Source organism: Calonectris borealis, chromosome 5 (assembly GCF_964195595.1).
Source record: "Calonectris borealis chromosome 5, bCalBor7.hap1.2, whole genome shotgun sequence".
Lineage (NCBI taxonomy): Eukaryota > Metazoa > Chordata > Aves > Procellariiformes > Procellariidae > Calonectris > Calonectris borealis.
In genome coordinates, this window is record NC_134316.1 from 7,827,986 (window position 1) to 7,840,725 (window position 12,740).

General features: G+C 36.9%; 1 protein-coding gene across 3 annotated transcripts in view; it reads left to right on the top strand.

Moving 5' to 3' along the window:
* Positions 1 to 10,597, top strand: part of HIF1A (hypoxia inducible factor 1 subunit alpha) — a 34,820-nt gene extending 24,223 nt beyond the window's left edge. The window contains exons 10-15 of one of the 3 annotated variants that reach the window (XM_075150876.1): positions 20 to 300; positions 837 to 959; positions 1,194 to 1,588; positions 2,437 to 2,545; positions 5,327 to 5,453; positions 5,619 to 10,597. In XM_075150876.1, coding sequence (XP_075006977.1) covers positions 20 to 300; positions 837 to 959; positions 1,194 to 1,588; positions 2,437 to 2,545; positions 5,327 to 5,453; positions 5,619 to 5,770 — 1,187 coding nt within the window. In that variant the 3' untranslated portion in view covers positions 5,771 to 10,597. The remainder of the gene's footprint in view (positions 1 to 19; positions 301 to 836; positions 960 to 1,193; positions 1,589 to 2,436; positions 2,546 to 5,326; positions 5,454 to 5,618) is intronic. The other 2 variants (XM_075150877.1, XR_012673774.1) reach the window with 2 other exon arrangements.
* The last annotated feature ends 2,143 nt before the right edge of the window (positions 10,598 to 12,740 follow it).

The following is a 12,740-nucleotide window of genomic DNA, read 5'->3' on the forward strand; positions in this document are numbered from 1 at the left end:
TTTCTTTTAATTTTTATAGAGTCTGATGAACAACAATGTGATGAAGTTCCTTTGTATAATGATGTAATGCTCCCCTCATCCAGTGAGAAATTGCAGAATATAAGTATGGCAATGTCCCCACTACCTGCCTCTGAAACTACAAAGCCGCTTCGTAGCAATGCTGATCCTGCACTCAATAGAGAAGTTGTATTAAAGCTGGAGCCAAACGCAGAGCCACTCGAACTTTCTTTTACCATGCCTCAGGTGCAAGAGCAACCAACCAGCCCTTCTGATGCAAGTACCAGCCAAAGTTCACCTGAGGTTAGTTACGTAATTTGGATATGCTGTCATTAAAATGTATGTGCTGTTGGGCCTTGTGGAGCAAATCTGGTTAAGGATGCAGCCAAGACAGGAATTAAAAATTATTTCTAAGTTGTGACTTTGTTAAGCTCACGCCATGATCTGAGGAAGAAGATAAATTTTCATACTAAGAATTATCTTTTCATTAAAGTGAGTCTTGCAAACGCATGCAATACCACCTGATAGAAATAAGGAGAGCTTGGGATTGGTCTTTCTAGAAAAGAACGGTTCAGAGACAACTTCTGTAAACAGCAAATTAGTTGCAGTGAATTACTGTAGAGGCTGTTTCCAGATTCCAACTAATTGCGTGCTTCCCAGGTCGGGTAAATTTGAATGTATACTGACAAATGTAAGTGTTTTCCTTTCCCACTTCAATTTTGTGCAACTCTAGCTTTAAGTTACTTTTTACATTAGAACATTTTTCAGAGAATCTGTAGATACAATGCAAAATGATGTAACGACAGAAACCTAAAACTATGCTCAAAATGTTTTCACAGCCCAGTAGTCCCAACGACTACTGCTTTGATGTGGATAATGATATGGCTAATGAATTCAAACTGGAACTAGTGGAGAAACTCTTTGCGATAGATACAGAGGCAAAAAATCCATTCTCTACTCAGGTAATGTACATTAACTTAAAATTCTGTATCATCTTAATACTTATTCTCAATGTGCTTCTCCTTCTCTTAGAATGTCTTCAGGAACCTCCTTCCTCTTTTATGTAATATTTTTATTAAAATAAACTGCAAAAAAATTTGTAAGGATTTGGTAAAAGAAAGAGCCTTAATGAAGCCATGAAGTCATAGCTGAGATGTTTTTACATATTTATAATTTTTACCTCCCCTCTTTTCCAGGAAACTGATTTAGATTTGGAGATGTTGGCTCCTTACATCCCAATGGATGATGACTTCCAGTTGCGATCCTTTGATCAGCTATCTCCGCTGGAAAGCAGTTCTTCCGGCTCTCAAAATGCAGCCACCATTACCATATTTCAGCAGACTCAGACACCATCAAGTACTGCTGATGAAATAAAACCAGTGACAGAACATGTGGATGATGTGAAGACACTAATTGTCCCTTCATCTCCTGTCCACATAATCAATGAAACGAGTAGTGCCCCAGCATCACCTTACGGGGGGAACAGGAGTCGAACTGCGTCTCCAATCAGAGCGGGAAAAGGAACATTGGATCAGACCGAAAAATCTTGTCCAGGAGCGCCTGGTTTGCTAACAGTCACTCTGAATAAAAGGTATTCTAAAAGCAAAGCTTAAGCCCTAGTATCTGTTCAAGAAGTTAGATATAATACACTTTTAAATACTGCCAAGTGTTTTATGTTGTCTTCGGCATTCTACTTCAAAGTAGAAATTGATACATTTAAATTTGGACATTTCAAACAAGTTTGGGTTTTTTTTTTTATAGTAAGCTTCGCTGAAGTTAATTTCACAGTAGCTCTTGCATAAACATCTTATGTCATAGGCAGCTACTATATGCAAACTGTATTCATAATTTTGTTCTGCTCTTGTATCTGACATGCAGCCTTTTTAAAAGAATGCAGTAGGCAATTTACAAGTAGTTATACCCACACAATATTTCTGGTGCTTTTCTTGTCCACTTCGTTATGAGGTAAGAGGCGACTACAGTCTGTGCTACATTTGTTGCTTTTAAAATGAGCTGTATTTCATAATGATGGACTGTGGCATATGTAGTAGATATTTATCATGATAGAAAACTCTACAAAGTCAAACATCACGCTTTTGATACATAGAAGATTTATCTGTACATAGAAATATTCAGAATAGACTTTTCCTCACCCTTCCCTCCCTTCTTCCTGTTGAAAGTGAATTGCTGAACTTTTATGCTTTTTTTTCTGCAAAGACATTAAAATTTTTGTTATAACTCATTCTGAGCTTCACAGCAAGATTAAAAGCTAACATTTGCTATGCTCATAGACAATGATTGTTGAAATGAGTTGATTATGAAAGAAAAGTAGTATAGTTCATAAATTCAGTTCTGTGATATTGTATATAAGTGTCCACAAAAGAAGAATGGCTTGAGGATAGTAGAAACGTCTTAACAGCCTGAATCAATTTTTCTTAGATCTACTGCAATGGATGAAGAACTAAATCCAAAGATGCTAGCTTTGCATAATGCTCAGAGAAAACGAAAAATGGAACATGATGGTTCACTTTTTCAGGCAGTTGGAATTGTGAGTTTTGTTTTACCATTTTAAAATATTCATTTTTAACCTTGCAATTTCTGAAATGAGGCATCAGTACAGACTCCTGAGTTTAACTGTTGGTATGCAGTGGAATCTTGGGATCGGAGAAAATTGTTCGATAGTGAAATTCCCACATACATGCAGATACTCCGATTTTAGTTCTTTTTTACTGTCAGCTGTTTCAAAAGTGCCCTCTATACCCAAGCATATTTCTTGATTAGGTAGAAGATACTCTTTTGTGAACATATATGTTCTTCAGTAGAATATGCACAAATGTAAGACATCACATTTAAGTTTATAATTGCCATATTTATTTCACTTTTGAATTCAAACTCAATTTTCATATTTTTCAATACTGGAGATAGTGTTCTAATGCTTCTTTCTATGCTTTCATTTTTCCATCGAGTCTGAGATTCCTTTATTTGATCGATACAAGACCATCTGAACCATAAGAGAATAGAATTCATATAACCTAGCAAATGTATATTACTACCACTTTCATTTTATGGACACTCGACACTCTCTTTAGTATTAGTGTGTGTGATTGTGAGTAGCTCATCATCATCTGTCCTAGCTATACAAAAGAAACTTTTTAAGTATTCTTAGATTTGTGTCACTTAATTGGGGCTATCCAGCTTGTTATTTTCTGCAAGGGTATTTTGCCTCCATAATCTTTGTCTCTTACTGTCAGTTCTTAGTATTTTGAAATCTTGAGCTTTGCCATTACACACTATTACCTCTCTTCTTGCCTTCATTGCAAATTCCCACTTCTCTTAACTTTTGCACAGTTAATTCTTAGTTCCTGTACTGCAATGTAGCCTTTGAGATTCTTTTCTTTCTCTAGTGGTCCATCTCCTAGGTGTAGTCATCCATCATGTCTTACAGTGCAGGATTACTTTTCTTCTGAACTATGAATTACTCCTGTATTAGCATTCTGGTTTGAGCATGAGACAAATCACTGCATACTGTCTTTATCATTGCTCTCCTCCAGAAGAGCTGAGAAAGCTTTTATATGTCCATTTTTTTCTATGAGGCAAGCAGACTTTATTTAAAAAAAAAAATCATACTTATGCTGTTGTTTTCATTTGCTAAATGCTTTGCACTTTCATGCATGTTGTTCTGTTGCTTCCAATAGCTGTAAGAATTCACAGCTCTGCAAGAAATTTTATTGCTTCCATTGCCTTTTTCTCATGCGATGGTGCTACAGCTGTCATAGTGTTGCTGATAAAATATTCAAAATGGCATGGGATGTCATTAAATACACAGAACACAAGCAGTTCTGTATTAACTGCTGTAATAGTGTTCAGGCTTCTATGCTTCGTGCCTTTTTAATGCTTATAGGTTCAAACGTCATCCTTTGCTAAGTCTCTTTTCTGTATCTGACAAAATGTTGTAAATATTTTGATGGTTTCTGCACAGTCAGAAGCTGAGTTTTCCATGTAGCTGGGTCTTACCGATGTTATTTCAAGCAGGTTATTTTGTTGTTTGGCTGCTTTCTCCATGGATTTCTGAGAGGATGAACTAGGCCTTGCACATGCACAGAAGAAAAATGATGTTAAATCCAGGCTTATAATACATGGTATTCTGGGATTGTGCAAAAACTTGCCACAACTTCTTAGCTATAAGGAAGCGGGACTTATTTTGCAAAGAGTGAAAATAAGTGAAGACCAAAGTAAAATACTACTTTAGTTTTCTAGCAAACAGGAGAATTAGATAAGGGCAAGGTGGGTTATAGTAAGATTATGAAATAATGATCCAAATCATTACATTGAAAAAGATACAAGCTATATCTATCTTAATATGAAGGGCTGTATTGCATTCACAGTAAAAAAAAAAATAAACCAGCAACAATGTGCGTGACTGACCTTACTATGAAATGCAGCTTCTAAGTCCAAGTAGTTTAACTATAACTTCTGTTATACAACTGTCCTTTTGACTTGCATGGCTGTTTTATAACCTGAAAACGTATGTTCTATACTATCTTAAGCGTTCAGGATAATGGCAGCGTTCAGAAATACCTTTTCCTCTTTTTGCAGCAGTCAGTACTACTAACAAGACAAAACTTTGCAGATTCAACTACTTTTGCTAGCAAACTTGGTACTAAGGTGGCATTTTTTCCTTCCATCCCATCTGTTTCAGTGGCAGCTTCTTCTTACTTGTCCTAATTATATGGAACCTTAAAGCTTTCTAATCTCCATATCTTCTATGCTGCTGTCAAAACAATACGCTAAGGAGCGATGTCTGTAATGCAATGGCTTAGGACTGCGTTCCCCACGAGACTTGGGTCAGATGGCTTGGCGGCAAAAACTGGAGTGCAAGCAGAATTTACATCTTAAATTTAGATAGAATCGACCTACCGAGGTTCCTGAATCTCCTGTCTACACTATTAGTTCCAGTGCAGAAAACCATTAGGGACTTCAGTGAAAACCTGATGCTTACTCAGACAAGAGCAGTGGTAATTAAATGGGTGTGTATGTGTACATGTACATGCTAATCTTGAGCATGGTAACTGATATAACCAGGATTTAGTAATGGTTTTCTGTAAGGGAAGTAAGGTCTTGAAATCTGATTCAGTTTTCTTTTAAGTAATTTTCAAGGCCAGTGTACTTGGAAATATATTTCGCCCCAAGTTCTGAATGAAGTCCACTTTAAATTGTAACAATGCCTACATTAGTAATCAGTGACAGGAACGGTTAATTTGGAAGAGGGATGTGGAGGGCTAGAAGGATACAGTATTCAGTAAAGAAGATTTGATTTATTTCTTTCTAGGGGTCTTTATTCCAGCAGACAGGTGACCGTGGAGGAAATGCATCACTTGCTTGGAAGCGTGTAAAGGGATGCAAAACAAGTGGTCATAGCGGAGTGGAGCAGAAGACAATCATTCTCCTATCAACTGGTTAGTATCCTCTTTTAATGCATAGAGGGAGGTGGAGGGGGGCTGTGTGAAAGAGAACTGAGTGACAAAAACATATCCAAACTTACCTCCTTTATGAACAATTTTGGAGGAAAGGTTAAGCATGGTGAATAAAGTGCACTTTTTCTCCTTCCCCTCCCTCTTTAGACATAGCAAGTAAACTTCTAGGGCAGTCGATGGATGAAAGTGGACTACCCCAACTCACGAGTTACGATTGCGAAGTAAACGCTCCCATACAAGGCAACAGAAACCTGCTACAGGGTGAAGAACTGCTCAGAGCTCTGGATCAAGTTAACTGAGCTTTCACAATACTTGTTCCTTTTTTTGGACACTGGTGAATCATCACCTAAAGCAGTCTATTTATATTTTCTATATCTGATTTTAGAAGCCTGGCTACAGTACTGCACTAATTCAGTTAGTTCAGTTTTGATCCCCTTTCTACTTATTTTGACAGTCTTTTTAATATGTTCTTTATGTAACAATAACTCAACTATAGTGCATTTTTATAATTCTTTGGTACATACACTTTTAAGTCCATTACATTTAAAACACACTTGCAATAGCAGCTTTGAAATATGCACCTGATTTTAAAAAAAATATTTATTTTTTGGCTGGGGAGTTGGTCACCAAAACTTGTTAGTAAAATGTCAACACAGGAGAAACTGGCAATACTTCCATCCTGCTCTTCACAGGTAGTTGGAAGACTTGTGCTCTCTTACTCTTTATGTTCAAATAAGTTTTTTATTTTAATAGTTTTTATAAGAAACAACAATGCTTTGCAGCAGTGCATTGTAGCCACAATCGCACAATATATTTTCTTAAAAAATACCAGCAGTTCCTCATGCAATATATTCTGCATTTATAAAAACTAGTTTTTAAGAAGAATCTTCTTTTGTTTGCCTATGAAATCATGTTTAAACCTGGATTATGTCATTATTTTAGTCACATTGTAATATAAATTGTTCTTAAATGCTGTCTTATGCTTTTGACTTAAATGAGTGTGGTTAGTCAAAGGAAAGGCTTTATCTGGAAAGGGCTAGCAGCATTTTATTTGGATACGTTCTCAATTTAGAGAGAGTTTGATGTTCTTAAAGTAGTCACTTTGCCAGCTTAAAAAAAAAATTCCCTGCCTGTAGTTGTTGAAGTTAATGCTGATATCATGTATGATCTTAAATCTAAATGTTCCGCTTACCCTGTGTGGTATAGGTGATATTTCAAGCAGATTGTAAAACATCTTGCATTGTTAGCAGAGTTTTATCTAGTACTTCATTGAGTTGCTCAATATTTTGATGTTTTGGTTTTATGCACCTTGTTGCTATTAACATCCATATGTTTTCATGTAGATTTCAATAACTTGAATATATTTAGAAGCCTTTTTATTTAGAAATATATAGTTGTCACAAACATCTTATTTTCCTATATGTACTGTACAAAACCTTCATTCACTCATTCTTTTGCTCTTTGTGGTTGGATCTAACACTAACTGTATTGTTTTCTTACATCAATAAACTATATGTGGACCAGGCCCCCTTGGGGAGTGTCTTATCTGAGAGAAATGAGATAATTTATATTTTTGTTAGTGGTTATTGTTCATCCGTATTCCCTTTTTAACTTAGAGTTGATTGGAAATCACTGGTTCCTTACCTTGATTGTAACATCTCCGTGTTAATTATTTGAGCCTATTCAGTACTGAAGTCTCCTAGACAGTGTTGTACTACCACTCGCCAAAGATGTTAAATTTTTAATCTGTTACCACACCAGTTAGCAAACTTGAAAGTGAGGAGACAGCATATTTGTGTTACCTTAGAGTGGAAAGATTCTTCCTTATGAACAGCTTAAAGGTTTGTCTCTGGAAGCTTTATCAAGGTAACGCTGGAATGCAGGAAGAAGGTAAAATTCACAGGAGTGATCAACTGAAGATGGATTTTTATCACAAAACTGCATGATTAAAAAATTAAGCTGGTACTTGATGGTAAAGCTTGTTCTACATTCTTGTGCTGTTGACTTAAGAACTTTGACTAGGTGACTTTTCTCATTTTGCTGTCATAAAACACGATGCTACTGATACAGCCTTGTAACGTGTAAATATGGTCAAGATATTCTGTGCATTCTTCAAACAACTTTAAAATAATGTATCTCAATGTAAGCAATCAAATGTGGAGTGTCACAATAGTTATTTTGTTTTTGCTTTGTAAACTTTGGTGTCATTGGACTCTTTTGAAATCAACATAATGGTACATAAGCTTAACCTGATTCCTAAAATTACAGTTACTGTTTTACTGAAAAGAGCATTTTTCAGACTCACACAACTGTATTAATTAATGGAGGCTATTAGCTAACAACTAAAAAAAGATAAGGCACTGGTAGCAGAAAATGGTTGCATGCTTCTTACAGTTTGAGTAGAAGTTGCACAGATGAGAAAACATGTAGGTGCACTAAGCTGGAGTTGAAGCTTTGTGCGGAGAGCATTTTGAATAAGAACATTTTGAATATATACACCTGCTACTGAATAGTAAAGATTTTTAATGCAGCCTTTAAGTGTACAAAGCTTATGAAGTTCTCTGGATAAAAGCAGCAGAGCTACTGCATACCTGCTGCGTGAGGTTTCTTGGACGGCATTTCTCTGTCAGCAGTTAAAAGGTTTGATAGTGAAGCTGCTAAAGGCTCAGGTGAAGCACCAGCTGGGAGGGGCATCCCTTAAGCTTAGCTCTGCATGGGTTGACATGATGCTTCTGTGAGGTAGTGAGGACTCTTGTAGACACGTGAAAGGTACAAGTGGGTTCGGCTTTTCTTACTGCCCCGGCAAGCTTTGAGCTGGCCTGGTGGGTTATCCCTTTTCATCTCCCAAGGGAAAATTCATACCTTCCTGCTTGATGTTGTTCTGCTACTCTCCTGACCTTATTTTGTAGGAGCCTGACCTGTTTGGATCTGTCAGTTCCTCTTCAGTGTACTTCAAGAGGGCAGTAAATTTTCATAGAGAAAAATCCATGTTAAAAAGAGGAGGAAAACTTAAGTGACCCATGTGATTTATGATTAGGAGCCCACTGGAATCATCTCTGGTCTTAGTGACAGCAGCTGTGGATTTAAATGAGCCATGTTTCGTCTAAGAATCTTCCCAACTATCAAATTTTTTATTATACATAATAACAAGGCATAGTGTTTTGTTTACTGTCCTAGTAAAAGAGACTGAAACAAGCAATTAATGGAATGAACTGCAGTAGCTGTATTGGTTTACTCGGGGCGGGGGGGAAGGAACAAACACCAAACAAAAAAAAAACCCCACCAAACCTCCTACAGACACTGAAGAAAGCACAGAAATGTAAGAGTAATTGCTCTGGCCTTGTAAGAGCTTTGCTAAATCCAGATGCAAGTTCACAAAATCTGGAAGTATACCTTTTAGCTGCCTTTTTTGTTTCATTTTGGTTTTTGTTTGTTTTTGCTTAGACTCTAGGAATACATCTAGGAATGCACAGCCTGATTCTGAACCTACTTTGGAGGACAAGCTTCTGGAATACACTAAATTCTAAATGTTTTCTTAGTGATTTTAAATAATTTATTTGCTGACTTGCTACCTTTTAAAATGTTGAGGCACTACATTAGAGCATTTATTCTTCAGCAGTAGTAAAGAGAAACTGTAAGTAGAAACTGTAAGTAGATGCAGTGTTTCCTTCTGCATATGAAACATGCTAGATTATGTGGAAATGATAAACTGAGGAGAATAGCAAAGCTAGCTTCCAGGAAGTTATCATGACTACAGCAGTAGTCAAGCCATGCCTCCTTCATGGCATAGCACAATTATTTTTGGGGTTCTAACTGATGTTTTTATCAACAACAGTGATGGTTTTGTTAAAAGGTAAAGGAATTTTTAAACTGGTATTTATGGTGACATTATTCATTCCTTTATCTGAAAGTAGTTATAATTAACTACAGCTGTAGCTCCCAAGAAGTCACTTAAGTCTGCTGTCCAGTAACTTGAGCTCAGGTGTAATATACTGAGTAAATTAAGGTAGCCTGAAGTCCAAAGTACACCTTTCTAACATACCTTCCTCCCCTGTAGTGAGATAGCTTTGGACTGTATGTTTATCTTGAAAACCTTTGGGTGAAATGGAAACCATTTGCTATTAAGTTTCCTTTCCTGTGTGTCTGTGTACACACATCAAACTCTCCCCAAGTAACTATTGAATTAAAGAATTGTAGATTAAGGCTAGAAAGGACAATTAAAACTACACATAACACTGCTGACAATTTAAAGACTTCAAAGCTTATTTTGGATGAATTGATCAGCTCTGCTTCCAATGAAATATAACTGTAGGAATCAAAAAAGTCTGATGATTACAGGTTAAACTACTGCATATTTAGTAGTAATTTTTCATTACTTAAAAAGCCATTTAATTAAACAGCTAAACAGTGGTAGCTAAAGGCAGAAATGTGGGCTGTTTCACCAGTATCTGTTGGCAAGCTTTCTCCACTGTTACCCTGCTGAATGAACCGTTTTCTCTGAGCAGTGCTATGGAAGTTGTGAGTACCTGACCACTGTGAAGCAGGCTGCAGCTGGACATGCCTGAGGTCAACCATCTGCTCCTGTCCCCGCTGCTACTGAACAGAACACACATCTCAGTGCCACTGCGCTTACACACATTAGTCAAACTGTAATTGTCCAGCATGAAAATAAACATTTCAGGGGCCAGAAGTACTTTGTAAGACGGCCATTTTCATAGGAATTCCTGTCAGTTGGGTATCCAGCTTTCATTAAAACTAACATTAGCAATTAGGCATTTGACTCTCCGGAAAGATCTATTCTGGAGAACTGTGATTTTTTGATCCAAATTCTAGAAATGAGTTGTCATTTTCCTTCTGCTTCCCTGTTTACCTTGAGCAAGGCTTGCCAAGTTACCAAAAAGTTAAAGAGTTTGCTACTGGATTTATACAGTATGGTAGATTTTGTGAATAATAGCAGTATTCTCTCATGAAGAAGTGGTATATTTTAATGGAATTCTTTTTTTGGAACCAAGTACAACATATTGCAATTGATATTTCTCTTGAAACGTTTTGACATAATTGTGACTGTATTTCTTTTTGATTGTGTAACAGTATAAAATTCAATAAAAGAGAGGGTTTGTTTCTAATTTGTGACATTTGTGATCTCTCTGTTCATCCGTTATCCCTGTTCTAAAAGATGGAGACGATGGCAAAACCACTTTTTAAAAGGAACTAAATAATGGCTGTGCAGCATAGCTGAAACTTCTGCATGTTTGAGGTCTGACTTACCTACTACTGAAGTCAGAAACTTTGTGGTCTATTTTCCAAAAGCATTTATAAATTCTGCCTTGCCCTTACAGCAAGGTGAATCCTGTTCACCTTAGACACAATGGTTATCCCACCTGAATTGAGTAGACCTCATGCATGAACAAAAGAGGTTAAGCACATACAATTTAACAAATCAGACATTAGGGACTGTGTAGGCTTTCCTGTGGGAAGCTCAAGAGAGAAGAGAGCAACAGCCGTGGAGCCAGAGGGACAGAGAACATTTATGAAACCTCCTTGAGTAATCACATCAAGACTGCCCTTAGTAACAAAACAGAAACTAGTTTGAATCCCAGATGACAGCTCCAGGTGATTTCAGTTGCTCTCAGTACACGCAAATAACTTGACAGGATCTTGTAACCCTTGCTGTCTTCTTAAATCAATACCGCTTCCTACTGCACAGATTAAAAATCTTTGGAATGTTTTTGCTTTGTTGGGAAGTCTGAAAGCAGAAGGCTTGTGCAAGTGTTGTCACAATAGAATATGATCTTGCTATTTGGTATTAGTGACACAGTTGTACATACAGAAGTTTGAATACACTATTTAATAAAATATATCCATGATTTATTTTCATAAAAATCCATGACAACATGATTTATGTTCATGTTTTCAATTTGAAAATGTGTTCTAATACAATCATACAAGGTATTTAAAAAAAAAAGTTGTCTTGTGCCACGTGCAACTGGAGAACCCCCTGTTACCTTCATCTATGCAGGATAAATGGCTTTTTAACTTGCAGATTACAAGCTAGGAATTAATAGGGCAATCAGGATTTCATCCTTTTGTTTAGGAGTTAACTAAGAATACAAAGAAGATAGACTAACCAGCACACACTTCCTTACACCATCTAATTATTTTTTAATTTTTTTTTTTGTTTGGAAGGCAGTCTACTAAGAATTAAAATGTACTAATGAAAAATCTGAAGGAGCACTAGATGAAAACACACAATTTATCAAGAAGAGTAGAGTATTAATTAGCCTAAAAATTGACACTGTATTTCATTGTATACACCACAGAAGAGGAATTCTATAAAGAGACACTTGGGTTTTTTTTATTCCTCTGCATTTTCATTCTTTACACTGTAGCCAAACTTTCTGCAAGGAAAGACTTAGCACACGTTAACATATGGGCACAACAGCCTCATCCTCACTACATCTTACATCATCTTACACAATGAAAGTGTCATGATACGCAGCCCCATCTGCCTTAGAAAGAAAGAAATTTCCATCTAGCATTTCTTGAGACACCATCTATGAGAAATCACAACACTCACTGCACGCTTAAAATACAAGAGTCAGAAAACACACTCAAGCTTTACGAATTCTGCATCACTCCAGAGCTAAGCTCCTCCGCTCCTTTCAAATGAAGGGATAACTCCTGTAACTAAGTAGGGCTTGGCTTGACCTGTAAGTAATGACGAACTCGCTCCATGATGTGTCAATTATTAACTTGCTTATGCTTAAGTCCATTGGGGAGAGTACATTATAACTGTTTTCCCAACACTGTTGGCATTCTGTTTCAAAATCAGTACAATCTGTTGAAGACAGGGTCACGTACTGGATGAACAGCGTCACTGCCCGACGTCTCTAAACATGAATCCAAATGATAGCTGAAAATGTCTGGTCTTTTTAAAAAAAAAAAAAGCCAAACCACAACCCAGCAGGTGCAGCTCCCTCCCTACAGCTGCTAAAACCTGCCCGGTTCACATGTAACAGCTCTGCTAATACTCCTGTTCCTATAATCAATGAAAGTGGCGATCAGTGGTGCTTAAAGACAACAGCTGTTTAGCTGACGGCCATTCATCTCCTACTCATCTATGCAGGCAACTAAAGGTTGGATTCCAGCAACCTTTTGGGAAGTGTAATAAATATGGAAAGATGCTTTCGTGCCTGAAGTATTGTGGAGCTTCCACCGTCATTGTAGGAGCTGATAGCTTGAAGTGCCTAGCTTTAAGGAACGACCTTT